The 21,645-nt window shown below is 39.3% G+C and overlaps 1 protein-coding gene across 2 annotated transcripts; it reads right to left on the reverse strand.

The window, feature by feature from the left end:
• Positions 1 to 2,125: 2,125 nt before the first annotated feature.
• LOC308390496 (uncharacterized protein) lies at positions 2,126 to 20,194 on the reverse strand. 2 transcript variants are annotated; one of them, XM_080872567.1, is made up of 7 exons: positions 19,944 to 20,194; positions 19,411 to 19,530; positions 18,326 to 18,426; positions 17,927 to 18,075; positions 16,834 to 17,062; positions 14,882 to 15,102; positions 2,126 to 3,563 (listed from the first exon to the last, which is right to left on the reverse strand). In XM_080872567.1, exons 1-7 carry the CDS (start codon positions 20,177 to 20,179, stop codon positions 3,396 to 3,398), a joined length of 1,224 nt encoding a protein of 407 aa, XP_080728693.1. In that variant the 5' UTR covers positions 20,180 to 20,194; the 3' UTR covers positions 2,126 to 3,395. The 2 variants fall into 2 exon arrangements, with proteins under 2 accessions (XP_080728693.1, XP_080728694.1); XM_080872568.1 differs by having other exon boundaries at positions 19,411 to 19,535; positions 19,944 to 20,084.
• Between the last annotated feature and the right edge of the window lie 1,451 nt (positions 20,195 to 21,645).

The raw sequence follows: 21,645 nt of genomic DNA on the forward strand, positions 1-21,645 counted from the left end.
AATTGAACTAAACTGGTACAAGGTTTTACTTATCTACTATGATATCTTAGTACTAGCACACAGTACTCTGTAATGTTTGTCCATTTCACACATTGGTAATGCTTTTGCAATAATTCGATTAATATTTGTAGGGTTTCTGATCAGTTTTGTTTTTGTGAAATTTCTCAAAATATATGGATTTATTCCCCCACCCCACCCATTGTCATAACACCTTTCCATGAACAGATTGAATTAGCTTTTACACTAATTACACTGAATTTAGCCAAATCCCATGTGGTTGATAACTCAAAAATGGACACATGCCAGATTTAAGTAAGAAAAACAGCATTTTCAAATTTGGGTGACCTGACCTGTTCTGGTGATTGTGTAAGATTTTGCCAGTTTTTTTGAGTTCAGGATACATTAAAGTGTCAAAACCGGGACCAAAATTGCCGCTGTAATTACAGGCAGATAAGAGATGCAGAGTAAAGTCGAGAATTGTTAACTGCTGAATACAAATTCACTGGCAATTTCAGGCATTTTGATGTTCAGAGTGTTTATGTTAGGGCACAACCAGAGCCAGGAGTTATTCCTACCCATTTCCCCACTTACAGTAAACCACAGGGTTATCACGTAGGGTTAGGCTCTGAGTACAACACAATTTCATCTCTAGGGCCCTCTACAGATGAAACAGGCTTGCATCTCAGAAAATATTACAGTTAAAAAGAGTGCATTGACCTGGGTCTGATCAGAACCTTTGAGCTAGTCGAGCTGAAGCAGCAACATCACAGAAGATGTGCCGCTCACATAATGGGGTCAAACTGTTTGTTGGATTTGCGCAGTGCTGACATTCTAGTGGGAAACTGCAGGTGAAAGGGAGTGCAGCAAACATTTTGGAGAGGAAAAACAGTTAAGTCCTCAAGTACTGACTGACCTATGTGAGTACAGTTACTGTGGTGTAGAAACACAATGGTTGTGGCTGAGACAGCGGCTTGTTCGCTGTTATTTGAGAGGGATTAGGCCTTCATCTCTAAGTTGCAAGAGTTCCATGTCTTGTACAAAGAAAATGTCAAACCAGCTACCTGACCTAGCCACCCTTGGGACCATATTGAATGACGAGAGGTCAAAGTTGGACACCTGTAGGTTCAAACGATAGGTTCAATTCATGAATGTTCTGGTTCAATGAGATGTTCAGAACACCCATCCGCAGGTTACCAGACATATTCGTACAGCTACAGCAAGGGACAGCTGTAAATTTACAGCTGATTATGTACTTCCAGATTCACCTAAACTCGATATCCTGGAGAATTTCCATTTTAACAGAACCCTCATTGATTCAGTTTTTTAGAGGAATTACAGCCTGGATCAGTTTACCTTGTTACATTGTCACACTATGTTCTGGTCTGATCTCCATGTCCATTTCCGCTCAGCCTCCCCTCCCAGTCACCACAGCGCTGTCCAACAGACTTTTCTTTGTCCCTGTGGCCAGCCATCCATTCCTAATCTCCAGTCTTTTACTGTGCTGGAGACATGCTGCATGCTTTCAAAGAGCAGGGTAAGCTGTTGATGGATGCCCTCCATCTCACTAATAAGGCTTTGAAGAAACCTTGTGGCCCAGTAGTGACAAATGACTTTGTATATGGGGTTCACTATTACAGATACCTTATAGCTTTAGGGAAGCAATTAGGTACAATATTAAATATAAGTAAAAACATCTACCTAAAAACCCTACTTTTTTTCCAAGTCTTTCAGCAAACCTCACTTTTACTTCTTAAATATTTGAAAAACAGTTTCAAATTATTTATGTCACGACTCCGTCATAGCAAAGTAACAACAGTGGTGACCAACAATCATGAAATAGAGACACTAATATGCATTTGTTACGTTTGGATGATTAAGAACATTACGATAGTTTGGACTCTAAAACACCAGAATTTAAACCAAAATGCTGCAGCATAATATCTAAGAACTACAGAGATAGAGCTGCATCGGCTGATTCCAAACCATTCCTGTTATTCTGCTGTATCCTAAGATGATTCAATAACGACACTACAGAAATAAAACAAACAAACAACAACAAAAATAGGACTGAGATGGTTGAGGCCACTTCAGTCCAAAATGGTAAAAATAACTAACTGAACCAACCAATAATCACATCTCTTTATTACAACAACACGTGGTACAAACATTTGATAACACTTGATAACTCAATGACCTAAAAACCCCACACACCAATGAATCAAGCAAGCATGCCTGAATAAATCAACTGAGAAGCATGGTTCAATGTATAATGAAATTACAGTAAAACGTGCATGCACCCACCACTTATCAGATATTTCCTTGAAGTCCTTCCCATACCAGACCATCTGATATTGCAAATATTGTTTGTCAAGTGCTTTGGAGAAAACAGTTCCTGAGGACTATGTAGGTTTAAATATGTATAGGCAATAAATTCATGAAAACACCTATAATTTCAAGCAATGTTGACTCAAACCACAAAACAACCAGTCTCAAAAATGTGCAGCAACCAATGTAAACAACTGAGTGATGGCTTTAAAACTACAGATGATCTACCCCTCAGGTAAACCAGTAAACAGACATTTGAAAAAGCGAGTAGCTTGAGTACAGTGTAATGATGTTTCAGGTAGACATGCCATACAGAAAGATACCATCAACAGAGAGAGCTGTTAGCTAAAGGCACTGATATCCTGTTGGGAATAACTTCATTATGACCACTGCCAGGCCCAGTAAATGCAATTGCTAGCTGTTAGCGCAGCTGTGGAAGCCTGGGCAACTGATGGAAAGTGACTCAGACACAGTTATGAATGGTGCTGGTTGCTGTGCCTGTGTGCTCTTGAATAGTTATCATCTCCTCCGTGCGGTGGAGCATATTAATAAAGCACCTTACAGTTCCACTGTCTAAACAGACCGTAAATAACTTCCGATTAAACCCACAGAGGCAGTTACATCCTCGGCCCTCGACGTGCCAGAGGCCACCGGTTTTTAACCGCCACAATTAACACATTAAACACTTCAGTCCTAAATCGGTGTGACACAATCAGCTTGCATAATGATTAATTAATGGCTAGTGTAAAGTGTGGGCCAGCTCTAGAAATTCAAAACAAGAGAAAGCTAATCGTGCTAATTGTCTGAAACCATCTACATTAACATAATATTGTCACTAAGGAGAATCAGGGAAATTGGCAAATGGGACCTTTTTTCTTTTTCCTTTTTTCCCCGATAAATGCGCACATAAAAACATCTGGAAGTCCTACAATATTGCAAAGTACAATCACTGCATGTTAAAATGCACTCAGTTTTTAAAAAATGCTACACACAAGTAAGCAATTTTTCTTCCCCTTGCTTCTTCAGTGCCATGTTGCGATGGCGATCCTGTTTGTATTATCTCCACACAGTCATATGCTGAGCGTGATGCTGTGAATGGCGTTTGCTGGGATTTTAGCATCTGATTCTTCGCCGCTGATCCTGAAGATCACAGAGGTGTTGGAGGGGATGGTGGTGGTGGCATTCAGGGACTTCCCCAGCCAGCTGTTAGATCCACGCTTATACATTTTAACGGTTACCTGCAAAGTGCCAAAGAGAGAAATAATTAGAAATTTTGTTGGATATTTCTTGGTTTTAGGACCGTGTATACAACCTACGTGGTGGTGGTGGGGTGGGGGGGAGAAAGTCATTCTGCCCGGTGGAAAAAATGACTTATTTTATTGGTGTAGAAAGTAAACATCTTTGTTTACCTTGAGGTCAACTTTCCCCAGAAGTCTAGATTTGGCAATCTATTATACTTCGTGGGTATTCTAAGGAATAATAGGATAAAAATAAACTATACTTGGGAGGTTTTTTTTAGACATCAAGATGATCTACATGATAACTATATGAATTTGTATAGAGCCGAATCATAAAGTCACTTCCAGATTAATTTAATTTCCAATACCATCTACAACATATAACTCAGAAAGAAAGTCTGTTCCACTGTTGGATTTTAAGTTACTGATGCAGTGAATTGCATTTTGAATGAGGTTTTTCAGCTGTTGTCTTTTAAGCTCTCTATAAAACTGAAGTAGAAGGTACTGGTATATATTTAGATGCATCACACCTGCAACGTACTAAAGTAGTACTTCAGGTAATGATGTTTTTCATGGCTGGAAAATCTACAGTTTCTTTTGTTATCACTGTATCAGTTTATAACAATGTTGAATGAAGGTACTTTCACCTGCTCCTTGTTACAATGGGTGTCTCTGCATATGAGTTTTAACGGCAGATGCCACGACCCAAAAAGGGATTTATGTCTTGCGCTAGAATAAAACCAGCGACTTGGCAATTGAATGTGTAAACCACAACACTATAGAATCAATTTATAATATGTAAACCTTACTAAAATAATTGTAGCGTATGCATATATATCTGTATGCACCCCATCTCCTCCCATCCTTAACTGCTGGGCCAATCTTGAATGAAACCTTGCGCCAACACTGACACGCATACAGCGATTATTACCATCTATGTTTTGTTTTTTTAAAGATGTATTATAATACCAAAATCTGTATCTGACTTACCTCTAAATATGGAATATGGAATTAGAAATAAAGTTCTTGGATATCACAGACATATAGCTCAACAGATGATGATTAATTATGGTAAAGTAGAAGGCGTTCCTGACGACCACCAAGACTGCATGACCCCATGTAAATTTTAAAATGTTATAAATTGTAAAACTGTATTTTTAATTTGACATTTTTTGTAGTTGTTAATTTTTCATGTATTATATACAGAACAGATTTAAATATAGACGTTCAGTTATTTACTATGAAGTCAGCAGTTTGAGGTTAACTGATCAGTGGGCAGGTACATTTCAGGTAAGATGTGTACAATGTGTATTACAACTGGGATCTTAAATTATTGACCAAACAAAATAATACATGCACTATATTACTATCTTTTTTTAAATTACAGGGTAAAGGCACATGTTTTTCTTTTTTTAGATTATCACAGACAACACCAACATTAAGGCATTTACTTAAACATCAAACTCAAGGTTTACAGGTTGGGTTTTGTGTGTCTTATAACTGAATATATAAATAATACATAATATCAAAGAAATTATAAATTATATAAGAAAAGGTAAAACTAGTAAAATATTTGCCAGTCTGCTAGTTTTGTTCATCAATATAATGCCCGTCTGCATGGCCTAGTCTAGTCTGAATTAGGTCAACTGTTTTACACAGTAAAACAAACCAGATTCTGCTTCTATTGGATGCTAATCCTTCAATACTCCTTAAAACATATTTAGAAACGTTCTTTTCAAGCTTGTTCGAATATTGAGCTCGAACTCTGTTAGAACAGTGATCCAAACGGTAGCCCGAAACAGACTAAATAATAAATTAACCTCGGTCTCACTGTGAATTTTAATTCCCTCCGCATCTTGAATGGAGTCATACCTCTCTTGATTCTATGTAGGTTGTAGGGCATAATACGCTTTAACACTACAAAAACTGCCTGTTATGTTTCGAGCCCGACAATGGAAGCCTTAACTAGATTTAGACATGCAGGTAATTGAACCACATCCATTTCAAAAAGAATGCCTTGCTGCATCTCTTGTTTGGCTGCATTTACCGGGGATAACAGAATATTACAGTGCCTTTTCACAGTTCCATTTTCTTTCACTTTAGCATTAGGCAATTTTTCAATTATTATTATTTTTTCCATGTACTTTCATCCCCGGCTCTCCATAATGTCTGGGCCTTTTAGTTAATGGTAGCGACAGTCAGAGCCCAGTATATCGGCCCTTGTCCATTTTGCAGGTCATTGTGAAAGCCCAATAGGCCTTTTATTACGCCGACATCAAAAGGCAGATAAGCATTAGAGGTGGGGAAAATACCCTGCACTAGATATGTTCCCTCTTTCCTTTGTCTGCTATTGAAAGTGATCATTTTAATAGTGAAGAGGTTGGTGAGCTTTGGGGCTGATGGAAAGTGCGACACCCCTGACAGCCTACGAATATGAGCAAGTCGATAACACAACATGAGCACACAGTACACCCTCAACACCTGCACACTCTTGCTGCTAACCTAATTATCTACAACAAAGGCCACTGCGATTTCAGACACACATCTTTCCAGCATTTACTTACTTATTACTGTGCATTAAAACAGGGATAAAGATGAAAAAAAGCTAAACAATTGCATCTTATATTGCAGCCTTGGCCAAATGCCATGTGGCTTCTGCTACAATAGCATCAGACACTTCAGAGTGAGTGAGTGTCTATTAATTTGGGATACATGAAAAAATAGCTTAATGACAGCTGGTGGCAGAGAGGCACACAAACCGAGACAAAGACATCAGAAAGGAATTATTCTAACAAATCACAGCGCAGCGCAATAGTTCATAATCAGCAATTAGCTGATTTAATGGAGCCAAAGTTGAGTACTTCCATACTTGTAGTGCACAAGAGGCAGACAATATAAAACCCACACTGAAGCAGGGAAGCTATAAAACCCGCCGCAGAACAATCCTGCAAATTATATTAAGAAACATATTTACAGTAACAACCATGCTAATTTGCTGCCCGTGGTTGCTTTGGAGTATACATAAATCCTGTCTGAGAATGTTAGCGTAGAGATGAATTGTGTCAAATTTAATTTACAGCCATTTAAATTCATCATCGTCCATTTCTGCGGCATCATCCGCCAAACAATAGTTACCAAGTAGGTAAGCTACAGATTTCAAATACAAAAGAGCAAAACAAGTTTCTGTGTGGTCTAGACAAGCTGCCTGCCAGATGTTGCTCAGCACGGACCACGTGCCAGGTACAGGAACTGTCACTGCATGTTATCCCTCAAGTGAATGAGAGGGTGTGTTAAAGAGTAAAAGATCATGCTGTATCTGACTTGCAGCAGAAGGAAAAAAAAGTAAAGTAGCTGCTGATAGAAACCAAAATGTCATTTAAAGTGCAATCTCTATCCGACACTTAAGATGTATTGCAACGTGTCACGGCGACACACTCTCCAATAAGCCAAAACGAACACTTTAAAGTCACTAAAATTAGGTATTAGGTTTTTCTGTGATTTGTTCACAATTGTAAGGGAACCATCGCTACTTCAAGCACCAGCAGGCCAAAATGGTGCATTTCATGGAAAGAACAAGACCCTTGGGGCTAAGGCTGGGTGTCACACAAAGGGCTGAGAGCTCACCTAACGGTGTCTACCCTGATCTCCCTCTCACTTTCAGTGTCGCAGAAGCCATGTGAATGACATCACTCCTCACATTTCAACAAGACAAACTCATTCTTCTTATTTACCGTCTGCTACTAGTCATAAATCCTATGTCTGGTTCACTGTTCACCTTTTAACCTCTTATACTCAACAAGACAACTCATTCTCTGAAAACTTCTCCATGCAAATTGCTGATAGACATCTCCAGTGGTTTCCTTATCTCCCATCTGCAGGGATCTCCACGGTACAGATTCAGAGCTAGTTCTTTTAAAGACCGTTCAGGCATCCTAAATCACTTCTGCTAATAAAACCAACATGAATCAATGATGTTTAATTGTGACTACAGAATTATTTCTGTATAAATGTATTTACTGGTCATTAAGGTCTGACAGGTATGACAAATCCGAGGAACTGTGTAATTGGGTAGGGACATGTCACCACCTGCATGTATTGCCATTCACAAAGTTCAGATTCTTCCCCTGATAAAGTCAAAGAATCCCAGCGGTGTATCAGTCAGCAGAGGCTGTTACCTGGAGCCATGGTGCAGTGTTTCAGGTGAACTCAGAGTGAGCGTAAAGCCACACCAGCTTCAGACGACGGGCTCTTTGTTCCACTTCGTGTCTCACTAGACACGGACAGAGGGGGGGGGGACACTGAGTAACACACCTTTGGTGCACCAAACCTCTTTGTCGATGGGCCAAATGTCATGGAAATGGACCAAAAATGGTTTGCAAGGCAATTAGGTAAGCACTGTGTGGTTTGGCTCGGAAGGTGAATATATTAACAATCTGTTGAGTGAGTGACTACCAGCGGTAATTTGATTCAACTCAAGTCATGATCTTGATGATCTGACTCAATGATTTTCCATTAAGACACAAAACAGAATCTGATTAACAATCAGCCAAAAGTGTCGTCCCCCCCCCCCCCATAGAAGCGGCTAAATTAAATAAGCCAGCTTTATTCTAATTTAATACATAATAGATTTTGTTTTTACCTGCTAATTTTTTGAGGTTACAAGATATTAAAAAAAAGAAAAAAGAAAAGAAATGTAAACAGCATCCCATATTCTGAGTCCAATCTCTATCTCTACAATACATTCACCCACTGAGTTAAATTCACCTGTTAAACTGCTTATTAATGCAAACAGCTAATCAGCCAGTCACACTACAGCAATGCATTTAAGCGTGTAGACATGGTCAAGATGACCTGCAAATGGTCAAAACGGGCATCAGGAATGGCTGTGTTGATACCAGACATCAGGGGAGAATGGCCAGACTGCCATATAACCACTTGTTACAATCAAAGCACATAGAAGAACATCTCTGATGACACAACATTTAAAACCTCAAAGCTAATGGGTAAGAGTAGCAGAAGACCACAACCTGGTGTCACTCCTATCAGTTAAGGACAGGAAACTGAGGCTACCGTTTGCACAGGCTCACCAAAACTGGGCAGTAGAAGATTGGAAAAATGTTAGTGATGAATGAGTGAACGAAGACGTCAAGAAACGATGGGAAGTGGCAATCACGGACAAGATGCGAGAGTCGAGGCTCCGATGGTACGGCCACGTAGTCCCTAGCGATGAGAACTCCATCGCTAAAACAGCCCAACGATTAGACCGGTAACAGGCCAAGAGGAAGACCAAAAAAAAAGCTCTGGATGGACCGAATCAAAAATGATATGAAGGCTGCGAATGTCACACCAGAAGACGCTCTGGATAGGAAGAAGTGGAGGAAGGCGTGCAAAACACCAGATCCTTCATGAGCGGGACATGAACCGCTAGGAAAGAGAGCTTTGAATAGAGGGCTAGAATTTGGCAAAATGAAAGCATTAGTTCATCTACAATTCAGGCTGACAGTGGCAGTATAATGGGTTGGGGGATATTCTTTTGAGAATACCTTTTTGAGCCCATAGTATCAACTGAGCATCATTTAAATGGCACATCTTACTCGAGTACTGTTGCTGACCCATCTTCTGATGGTTACTTCTTCCATAATGATGATGCACCATGTCACAAACCTCTCCCAAACTAGTTTCTTGAACATTACAGTGAGTTCACTGAAGAGCCTGCACAGTCACCAGACCTTTGTCCAATAGAGCACCTTTGGGATATGGTGGAACAGAAGATTTGCATCATAGTTGTGCAAGCAGAAAAATCTGCAGCTACTGTGTGCTGCTATCATTTCAATATGGATCAAAACATCTGAGGAATGTTTCCAGCACCTTGTTGAATCTATACCATGAAACGTATCAGAGCAAATCAGAGAGCTAGAGACATAAAGTGAATATCAATTAATTTAAACATTTAAATTCTGTATTTTGTTGTTTTTTTTCCTTTCATTTATATGAATCTTGGAATGGCTGTACTGTGATACCAATGTTATCTTGGGTAACGTACTGAATCATATCACGAGTTTCTATTTGACTCCCAACCCTATCCATTAAGATAGAGGTGGTGACATTACTGTCCATGTTAATCACTGTGCTCGTCTGAGGCCACAAAAAGAAATAAATAAATTATATATATTTTTAAAAAATGCCCGGTTAAGTTCCGATTAGATATGACTCCCCTTCCAACCTGCCTCAGCTAACAGGAAGCCATTAGGCTGGGCAATAACCATTTGCATGCAGTCACCCAGCTCTGACTGTATTTCCATCCACATAAGTGCATTTTCTGCGAGAGGTTAAAATATGAATCCCCCTCCTTTTTCTCCTCAATAGGTCTGGTTGTCTGGCTGACTTGAGAGGGCACAATCTATGACTGATTTAATTTGCTCTTTACGAACATCTCTAACAGCATTACCCCCAGAGCATACACTGACTGCCCCCATCTGACTCCATTAACTCCCAAATCAGGTTTAAAGACCATATTGATGCCGTCCGTTATTAAGGGTGATTATCAAAACAACAGACAATGGGCCAAAGTGTCTGTTAACTAGTTTATCCATAATTTCACATAACTGTAACAGATGGCAGGGCTGTCAATTATATACTGTATCTGCAGTGCACAGCAGTCACACACTGTCTGGATATGCAGCATATTAGCATTTACATTAAAAGAACGAGAGTCTGCTCACAAATGGTCAAAGAAAGCCTGAGAACAAAAATAAACTAAATATAAAATACAAATGTATCTATTTGAAAACAAAGGTGAGAACTTGGATCCATCTGGCTTTCAGGTAGAGGCTTGCTGTAATTTAAAAAAAGAAAAGTGACAAAAAAATTTTTTTTAATAATTTAAAAAAATTACAGTTTTTGCCGTTTAAGCCACTTCAGCACCTTTATTCTCCTCAATTAACGAGAATGGCTTTCGAAGCTGTAATTAAGTGCCTCTGCTCCACTCGGCCTCTTCATTATTCATGAATCCCTATTGATCATATCTTAGCACCTATGCTGCGGGGATCACTCTAATATCCTGAATCCATAAAACAAATAACTGAGCCTACAGAGATAAAAATGAACATGTTGGCCAATGACCGCAGAAAAGTTTCTTTTAAATACTAAAACCAGCATTTAATGCCAAATTAGATAATGTCACAGAACTGGGGAAAAAAAAGATATCTATGAAGCTTACATGGTCTTATTAAATGTGCTATGACAAAGGATTGTGCAACAATTCAATAATGGTTTCACAGGTGATCACAGAATCATATAGTAAGGGACATAGCTAATGATTTTCATTTCAAAATACTTTATTTTTGTTGTTGTTTAATTGTAAAACTGCACAAAAAAGGGAAAAAAATTCGTTCTAATTCTTTATTTATCTTGCAAAAGAATCAAAGACAGAGTTTTGATCTTCTAATTTTTTAAAATGTACCTATGCAATATTTATTATGCTTTCAATTCAACATTTGAATGTTGAAAATGTTCAAGTGAATATTTTACATAGCTGAACATTCGGATATTTGAACTGAGTGAAGAATCGCCCTGAAATACAGTTCACTGCATGGAACTTCATATTAATGGTGCTAACATATTTAAAAAGAAAATCCTGTTACTGCAACCATATTACAAAACCCTATTAATGCACGCGCTGTATTTTCTAGACAAAGTATACAAATTAACAATATTCTATATATATGCATGCAGTAGAGCAGATATTATTACCCACAGTGCCCTGCAAACCCGGGCTCATTCCACATTCACGGAAATTATTTGCTAATGAATAATAATGGCTTGGAGCTTAATCTTAAACATGTATTCAAATTTAGTGAAACTCAAACTCCACCTGTGTTAAGTAGGAATGTGTAAAACATGAACTCTAACGTTTCATGTTTAACTAAATTAACAAAAGAGCACTTGAAGAGCCCTCTAAAATGACTGGAACTGCATGCTGGGTGATGAATTTGGAGGAAACACATTGAGTCATCTTCAAATTGACAGATGCAGAATCTCTCCACGGGACTCTTCACTGCGGTTCAGTGCTCGAGTGAAAAAATAGATTTTTTTTTCTTTTTTTTTACTAAGTTTAATCACATGCTATTACAAGGCAGCTTTTATCATTGCCTTCCACTGTATAAGTGCCGGTGTCTTCACTAGTTCATTACAGACACTTGTGATTCTGCAGCACTCTTCTCATGCGTAATTGCATGGTTATTTTTCCTCCGTAGCTTCCTACACGCTCTTTGGCGCGAATTATTTCCAATTCCAGTTTCCTTTCGAGAGCGATCCTCCAATTACAGAAATCTGAACATCATGGTAGTGTCCACATAATTTTCATCTCTGCTGGGGAAATGCAATGCAACCAATAGATCTTTCTTTCTAGAAAAAAAAATCAATCTAAAAACTTTTCTTTGAAAACTTTTCCACAATGGAGATATCATCCTACGCACTGCGTCCCTACAGGCTTGTTGGGTACGCAATGAAATAAGTGAGCTATGAATCTGAAATTAGCGCCTAAATTGTAGTCTCAGTGACACAACTTTAAAGTGTGCTTTGTTTAATTTTGCATAACTGAAAAAAAAACTACAGTTGTCTTCTTTCTTTTTTTTTCTTTTAGTGAAACAGATCCTTTGATAAGTGGAGTTATAGCCATGCTCACACAGAACACATAGAATATGGTTTCTAATGATTATCATAAATATTTGAAAGTAAGAGTAATGGGGAAGGCATATATTTACCTCAAAGGGGTGAATGCTGTTTTTTTCACTACAGTAAAAGAAACCCCAAAAGACACAGTGGCTGACAATATTATCTATTTAGACAGCAGAATTTGCAGGCTTTGTAAATGGCCTGCTCCTGGCCTTTTGTGTGCCTCCATTCATTATCACACAAAGCAGTTGATGTCTACCCTCTCTGCCTTTTCTGTGCTAAGCACCAAGTGCACCAGCTGTCCATTACAGGCCCGTGACGCGTGCAGCCTGGGAGATGGCCAAATGGAGAGGAATGTCATGGTGGAGTTAAATTAACAAGCTACATTTGTGTGGAATCTGTAGCTCGTCAGGGAGACGAGATGTATCTCCGGCAACCGAGATCTGATTATTTGTACCATTCTCCGTTAGCCAAGATGTTGTCTGTGAATTTGCAGATTTTCACCTACCGGCTTTGCCTCTATTAATCAGCTAGGAGGGGCTGTGTAGTCAAGTTACGCTCAAAAGAACTTAATTGTTGCTTCACAGCTCTGCAATTAATAGATGCTCTGTATAGGCTGACTGCAAGTCAGAAACTTTTTTTTTTTTTTTTTTAAATCAGGGTCTTCTCTTGAATAAACTGCATTATATGAACTGGCCTTATTAGAAGAGGGGACAATATGAAGATGAATATCACAAGTAACCTGCACTTTAAATTATGACATGAATAGATCTTCAGCTCTTTCTTTCTCCTTAACACACACAGACACACACACACACACCGTAATTACCCCTCAATCCATACAAATTGAATGAAGCCAGAACCGTGGTCTAAGAATATAGACCATAATTAATAAATTACAGCCACTCCACTCAATCATTCTCCACTTTGGTGCATGTAGACATCCCATTCTCTGCAGAGTAATTGCCTGCGCTCACAGAATACACACCTACTGCCTCCATGGCAGCTTTCTGAATGCATCTGGTGCCACTTCATGCAACCTAACAGATGCCCGAGAGAAATCGTAGGTCATGTTGGAGATCTTCTAGCCTGTGTTTACAAGTTAAAAAAAAAAAAATCAAAAGCATGCATTATTTGTAGGCTCTGAAAATGGGGGTAGCTATCAGGTTTCTTTGCTGCCCCCCCAAACTTCCCCTGGCAGCTGCTGCACATGAGCAGAGAGCATTTTTTTCTCTCCTAAAGACAAAGTAGGTGACACAGTGAATTAAAAAGGCAAAACCTCCAAATATTAAAGTCGATTTCCCCCGGTGCGGACTGCATCAACACACCTAGAAACCGATCAGAGAAATAAAACCAATTTCACAAAAGCATATTAACCATCTATTCTCCAATTTCCTTTTTTTTTTGTTTTTAATATGAGGATGAGGTTTGCATCACTGTGCCTCCATTTGCAAATATCTCTTTGAAAATAATATATTTTCTTGTCATGTTTTGTGTCCCCCTGGGCAAGAAAAGAGCCCACTGGAGACTGTCTAATGACTGCTGGGTCATGTATCAAATACACAGCAGCTGGAGGCGAGGGGGGAGAGTACATACAGTCTGGGGTGCTGGGTGGTGGTGGGGGCAAACTAATGCCTGAGCAGGCTTGCATGGACATCGCAGGCTGAGTGTCTGGGTGTTCGAGGGTGGGTGTGAATCTGTAATGGATGCTGAGCTGGGTCGCACTCGCTGGTCTTTAAAGAGGTAACATTTAGTTAACTGACAAGCAGAAAAGAGGCACCACTGCCAAGTGAAAATAATTAAAGGTTCGATCCTGCTTTTTGGAAGAAAAGAAAATGTAACGAAATGACATTTTTTGTGTGTGAATCTAACGTTCTATCATCATTGCAATTTAACTTCTATATAAACCACCTTTTTCGGTCATTGCTCTAGTGACTGCTAAGATTTGCCAATCGCATCCCGAGAGGCAACATTTACCGAGTCTGAATGAAATCTGCTTATTAACCCAAAACATAAAATCAATTTTAATCAGCTCAAATTACTGTGATGCAAACAAAATACCTGCCCTAACGCTTCAATAACACCCAGGGTGTCCATTAAAATGATCTGAGAGAGAAAGAGTGTAGGTGGTCGAACTGGTTTAAAAAAAAAAAAAAAGAACCAAATTTACATTTTGTGAAAAAAGCATTTGTTTGGAAAATTGGTCAGTACAATTTAAATTAATTTATATCTAAATGCTGAACACTGTACTCAGTTAGACCGCTCTCTGTGGTGTGGTGAAAAAAAACAAAAAAAAAAACGGTTCACTTTCTTATCTTAATTGCTAAACTGTATCACTTCATCTGTGTTTATACAGTAATTTTCTCATACTTCTAAACAGAAATGATCCTAATTGCATTCAAATAACTGTGAAATTGGTGTCATGTTTTGGGGGTCTTCAGCACAAATCAAACCTGTGTTTTTCCAGTTACCAGAACAACAGAGGATAATTGATGGAGGCAGTCATAAAGTGCTACTGCCACCTGCTGGTTCATGATGAGCGTGATGCTTCACATTATCATTTGGACAAAGCATTCGATCCCAAGTTACAAATGGCGTTTATGTTTGTGACTGGTTCATCAGAACCACAGTAGTGGACTGACCTGAGGAACGTGTCCCAGCAGGGCCCAAAGCGAGTCAGCAGAAAGGGTCTTGACACTGGAAAACTCGAGGGTGTCCGTCTCCTGGCGGTTGAGAGCGATATACGGGCAGCTCTGGAAGTCTCCTTTTAGCTGCTCGCCACAGTGCAGCCGCACCAAATCCCACGTTCCCACCCTCCTCAGGACGTCTCGCACTGATTCCATCTGCCTGTACGACAGATGACCTGCAGGTCAAGAAAAACACAAGTTTAACTGGCTTTTTATGAGCCTTTGCCAATTTAGTCATAATTATTGCTAAATTTAAGTCAGAAGTTTACAAAACCCCATGAATGTCATGGTAATTTGGGTCGTAAATGATTTCTTTGAACTGTTCTGTTTACAGGTTGGAATAATTGCACAGCATAGATCTTCATAAAACAAGGGGTTCACAATTGTGAATTGATTTTGGATTGCCTCTAATCCACACACGGTCAAAAGTATAAATAAAGGCTAAAATCTATACATACATTTACTTCAACATTTTAATAAGTAGTGCTAAAAATTATACGATGTCTTTTAACTTGACAAGGCCAAGGCCAACTAAGTTTCTCTTTCTCATAAAAAGGATATGTTTGACAGCTCTCGTTGGATTGATCAACACGTAGAACAATGGAGAAGGAACTCAGTGAAGATCTAAGGAGCACTATAAAGTTACAGAAGTTGAGATGGTCTCTTGGAGGGATTGGTAAACTGCAGATTCCAAGACCATCAGCTCAAACAACTGTATGAAAGTACAAGTTATTCAAATGTATGACATCTTTGCCAAATGAGAAGAAAATGGTTACCATGCTCAGGACCAACTCAGGAACCACCAAGCCTGCCATGAATTAGAAATTGCTAGAATGCTAGCATCACTATCCTGTTGGTGGTAGCATCACTCTCTAGGGCTGTTTTGCTGCCAGTGGTAGTCGTGTATTGCACAAAGTGGATGATAGGGCTGTTCGATATAACGATATATATCGGATGACGATATAAAAACGTCTATCTTTAATTTTACGCTATCATTTGTTTCGTGGTGTCTCAAAATAAACTGTTTACGGCAATATTTTTTCTCCGTTTTGATGGTCACTGTAGTGGCTATATTAATTTCTTAAAGTTCTCTCTTTCTCTTATATTTAATATAACCACACTAAGGACGGATTGCGTGTCTGCTTGTTTATGTTCCACATAAACCTTTCACAATAAAGCTCAAGATCCTGTTGAGACTTTTCAAAATAAACTGAATCACGTGAAAGAGCAGATTATTTAGGGATGAGAAGCAAAAAAGAGACGCCAGGTGCTAAAAAATAAACCTTAGACTCAAACGTAAGAACAGGCTTTTCCCCGCAGCACGCCGTGTAATAAATACTCACAAAGAAAACGGCAGCCGTTACAACTTATGTCCAAAAATGTATCGTTTCATGCATCGGTTAAAACACTCGACTCCAGGTACCTGACGGGCAGCTGGAAACACTTCCCGCAAGTCGAGCTGCCCGAGATTCACAGAATTTACAGAAAATGTTTTTGTGATTTATATCGTTATCGGGACGATAGAATTTAAACATATATCCAGGCAGAATTATGCAAGACACTTGTTGATGGCAATCAAAGGTGTGGAACTTACTAAGGAACAGTTAACCAAATATTAGTGGGGGTATATGTTTATATTAGGCCTGTATTGATACTTTGGCCATGTATGGATTAGAGAAAATCCTAAATAAATTAAAAATTGATAAATGTATGCTGTACAAATTACCAAGACATTCAAGCCCATGATGAGTGTCTGTAAATTTTCGATTGATTCCACCAGAACTTTAGGCAGCAGTGGATATTTTCACAAGTTTTAGGACATAATAACAGACATATATCGTGTTATTATAGATCAGTTCTTTTTGCAATGTGTTGGAACACTGAGCGAAGTGTTAATGCATATTCACCAGAGATCCAGGAGGGCGTCACCGCATCTGATATCCAGGCAATATAGCCCTCCTTGAAAGATTTGAGGAAGTCCTCTATTTGGCTGTGGGAGACCAGCTCCCTCTTCTTCCTCAGCTCCTTATCCAGTTCACAATCTGGTGAGAGGAAGATGATTCTGGGGAAGAAGAGACTTTGGCGCACAGACACTCCACTCCTCTTCAAATGACTGCATAAGTTTGCTGTTTTAGTCTAAGAGACAGACATTAGGTAGATACTTATTATTTCATTTTCTTTATTAGTATCTAAGTAATAAAAACCTTTTCAGACGCCTGGATCGTTTTGGTTAAAAAGATGATTTGTTTCATCCAACACTGATATCCACTTTGCATAAAACACCTGGAGAAAAGTAGCAAAATGTTCAGCAGTTATCGAATTTAAAGGCCAGCCGATTAACTTATTAAATGTTCCAGTATTTACGTGAACAATGCTGAGACTCATCAAGTTTAGCATGCGCTCACATTCACAGGATGTCTCAACATTCCTCCTGCAATGACCTGAATCACACACTGTACTTTTAAATTTCAAAGAGGGCCCATTTAGAGAAATTATGTAACCTCAAATTTGTCGTGTTTTGTGTAGATTAATGAAGTTAATAGATCCAATTCACGCAGAACACGTTTCAATATTGCAGTGTGTGTTTGCCATTGAACTGTTCTGTCAAGCTTCAAGTCCAATTTGAGCATCTATAGAAATGGAAATGAATGACTCCTAACAGACCCAGCCACATAAGGTGACAGCTGTGTTTAGGCACCTGCCTGCTTTCATTCCCACCCCCCACCCCCACCCTCCTCAAACCGTGAATACAATTATGGCCTTTCAAATGAAGAGTGCCCACTTAGGAAGTTTAGGAAGCACTTCTGTATTTAAAATTTCCATATAAATTGTTATAGTGACTCAGAATCTCTTAACCCGACCACAGTTTGGATGAAAACAGTGTATTGGACAATTGGTTGGACCTTGGACTCAAGTGTGCCAGACAGTTTGACATTTAGGTTTTCATGGAGCCATTGCAACATTTCAGATAAAACTTGTCTTTTTTTAAAATTTTTTTACCATGATAGCTTTGAGTGGATCTTCAATCTGCTCAATGCACGTATTGGTAAAGTTCTGCTCCTCTTCTTTCACTTGCACATGCCAGTTTTGGTTGTGAGCAGACACTGTGCCTCTCCAGGGTTTAACATCTATGCAGAAGATCCCATGACCTTAGCAAAGAGATCAAGAAACATTAATCCTTGTCACTAGTCTTATAATATTAGTGTTATTGTTAGAATATAACTTATCCTTCCTAAAGCCATTTAATTCGTAGCATGCAGCAAAATAGACGATTACAAAAACTGTTGTCCGCTTAAATAATCTTAAACATTTAGATGGAGATGCTAAATCTTACATCCCTATGTCATATGCATATTATTTTCATATATTATTCCATGCATTTCTTCAGCAGATACCCACCTGAAAGGATAACAAGGTTGATGTCATCTTTGGTTGTCTGAAGCTGGTCGGGGATACGCAGATTACAGAAAACATATTCCTTTTTCAGCCCGGTGAGTTTCCTACAGAGGAAGTAAATGGTAAAAATATATATTTTTGTTATTCCACTTGAGCACAGTGGTACAAGCTGCAAGCAGAATTATCATTTTGCCTTTAAACTCCACCAATGCTACCCCCATAGAGGTTATATTAGATCACCATAAGCTGCTCCATCTCCACTATTATGCTGTTGGGTGCTGTCACAGGTTGTGGACACCAGTGTTAGGGTTGCAGGTTGTAGGCGATGGACAAGAACAATGAGGTGAAAGACACTGCAATGCTCAGAGTGAAGTGCATGGGCAGAGGATGGATTTCAGTGATGGGTAGGGGAACAGTAATTACAGGCAAAGATTGTTATAAGGGACAACTCTACCCAACTTAACCAAAAAAACAAAACAAAGATTATGGGCTTTATTGCCCACAATACTGCTAGCTGGGGGTTTGGTTGATGCATTACCTGTAATGGTAGGCAGGACCACAGCCACTTTTTCTCAGATGTTACAGAATTATTCTGTCTCTTAAATTTAAAGTATCTTATTTTATTTTATTTCATTGTTTTATGAACACAAATCTTCTATATTGCTACAAAAAAAGGGAAGCTGTACAAAATAAAATTCCTTTACAGTTTTTAGAATTTCTGATTTGGACTGTATTGCAACTCACTTCACTTTACTGCCTCAATAAAGCACTCTGTGCTGAAATAAAGTAGAAAAGCACCTCTCCACCACACTCTTACCTAATGGGACCAAGATCTAGTTTAAGGGTAGACTCTTCCGCTGCTCCTTAGAGTACAGGTGCTACACCTTTAATATGATGCATCAAGAAAAAGACAGATCTGGACTTCAATCATTTCTAAGCCCCATTTAGGGCCCAGTGACCCCCCCCCCCCCCCCAAATAAACTGTGCCCCTGGGGGTTTACCACTGCCAGTGTATCCCTGTACTTTACTTGACACACACTAACTGTACGACTAAGGTTAGTGCAGGTTTAAGTTGACCTAATACTTACATCACGCTTTGTAAAAAGTCAGGTACTGTCGGTGTCTGCTTTGGGATTTGGCCATGGGCAGCTTCTGACGCTTTGGAGGTTAGATGGAGCTGACTCAGCAGACTTCCAAGCTGAAACATTCTAGTCTTCATTATAAGCACATAAACAAAATGAGAATAAAGAAAAGCATAAGCATTCCAGTTGTTGGGGGTATTTTTACAGAAACAACGCCATTGTAAGGAAATGTAAATGATTTGTCTATATGTAACGGGAGATGTTTCCCTTAACTCGTAAACTGGAGACCGAAACCCTTGTTGTCGTAAAAACAGCATGTTTGTGTACACTTTTGTCCCCCTTTCTTTTCTCTTTTTTCAGTCCAATCAAACTTTTATCACTCCAGCATTTGCACTGTTTGCGTTTAACGGCGTGCTCACAGCTACACTCGGTTTAACCGCATTGTTGACGGTCTTTGGACGCTTGAACTTTAACGAACCTCAGAGAGGAGAACAAAGAGCGAGAGCAAAGCGGCATGCTGACGCCAAACAAATACGTACAGTTCAGGTATCGCGCTGTTTACGGAGCCTCTGAAGATGGAAACATCAGAGAATTCAGTTCGACATTTTCCCGACGTTAACGTCAGCCTGCGCGTCTTTTTCCCCCTCTCCACGGTAACCCTATCCAGGACAGCTGTTTCAAAATTTTGCCGACTCCCCCTCCTCCCCCTGTCTGGCTGCACTTCCACTGTTCCTGGAAGAAGTAAACAACAGACCACGTGCAAGACCTGCAGCATCAGATTTCTCCCACGGAGGAGTGACGTCACTCAGCCATCACTGCAGCGTTTGCATGATGATGCATTCAGGGAACCATTACTGTTGCTTTCATCCGCTGTGTAAATCGCAATAACACTGTGCAAAAGTACAAAGTCGGTACATGAAAAAGCCACACAATGATATGTGTGTGTAAATGTAAACAAGTGTAGGTGCATTTGGAGACTGACGTAGTGAAAAATGAACATTAGCAGAGTCTAGGAGAGGAAAAATATTAGACCAAGCTCCATCTGCTTCACACACACGGGCAAAACAGCCCCCCACCCCTCCACGTGACCTAAAGGAGGAACAAATAACCCCCCCAAAACCAACAAGAGGTAACATTATGCAAGAATCTCGAGGCTGCAGTGACCATACAGCTTATTCCAGAACTACAGAGGGGGAAGGGGGTCAACTGCCCACCCTGCTGTAGAGCCTTATTTATCCCTCCTTCCCCTATTTTAAGCTTAAGCTCTCCTAAAAGAAATAGATGACATTTGATTTAGATAAAACAGTAATTTAAGCTCTTTTCCTGAATTTGTTGTCTTTTTTATTCCTTTATTGCTGTATTTGTTTTGTATTTATTTGGGGGAAATGTTTTTGTTTTATTATACCTAAAATATTCGTTTTCTAAGAAGAGATCATGATACAATGAATCGTTTTAAAGTGTTTTTGTGTATATATTGTTGATTCCATTTACACATAAGGGATTTTGACATACTTTAATGAAGAGGTATCTGCCACCCTGTGTATACCTCTTCACACTCGTTTGCCCCCCCATGTAAAACTTTCTAGATCCACCTGTGACAGTTCTGCAATATCAGACAACTGGCAAGATGTAGATTAAGGTTGATGTAGTATTATTTTCTTTCTAATCAGAAACCATGTTTCTATTTCACTGTTCATGTGCAGCTTTAAATTTTACATCACGATCATTCTGTTTTCTTTCATAAAATTTCAAAAGGAATAGATAATAGAAATAAATAGTGTTGGGAGGAAAAATATCACTCCATTCCCATGGTATGAAAAACAGCTCGATAACTGGTACCAATTGGACATTCATTGGTCTTCTTTGGCTCTTGTCTGCCTTTGTTCTGGTATCTGTTGAGGTCCGGGTTCTGATGAGGCCAATCCATGACTGAAACTGCTGTCAGGCATTTTGTAGATGGCATTGCATGATGGATCAAAATCTAATCATACTTTTACTTTTCTGCATTCATAATTCCATCAAATGATGAAATGCAGGTCCAAACCATGAAAGAACCTCCACCTACAGCCACCTTTACAAATGGCTTACACCGACATGAATTTTAAATTTAGATTCATCGCTTCATAACACCCGCTGCCACTGATTTTCAGTCCAGTTTTTGTATAATTTGGCACATCTCATCCACTTCCCTTCTTTAAGAATGGCTTCTTGACAGCCATCCTTCCACTAAGACCATTTCTG

Source organism: Rhamphochromis sp. 'chilingali' (assembly GCF_963969265.1).
Source record: "Rhamphochromis sp. 'chilingali' genome assembly, chromosome: 22".
Lineage (NCBI taxonomy): Eukaryota > Metazoa > Chordata > Actinopteri > Cichliformes > Cichlidae > Rhamphochromis > Rhamphochromis sp. 'chilingali'.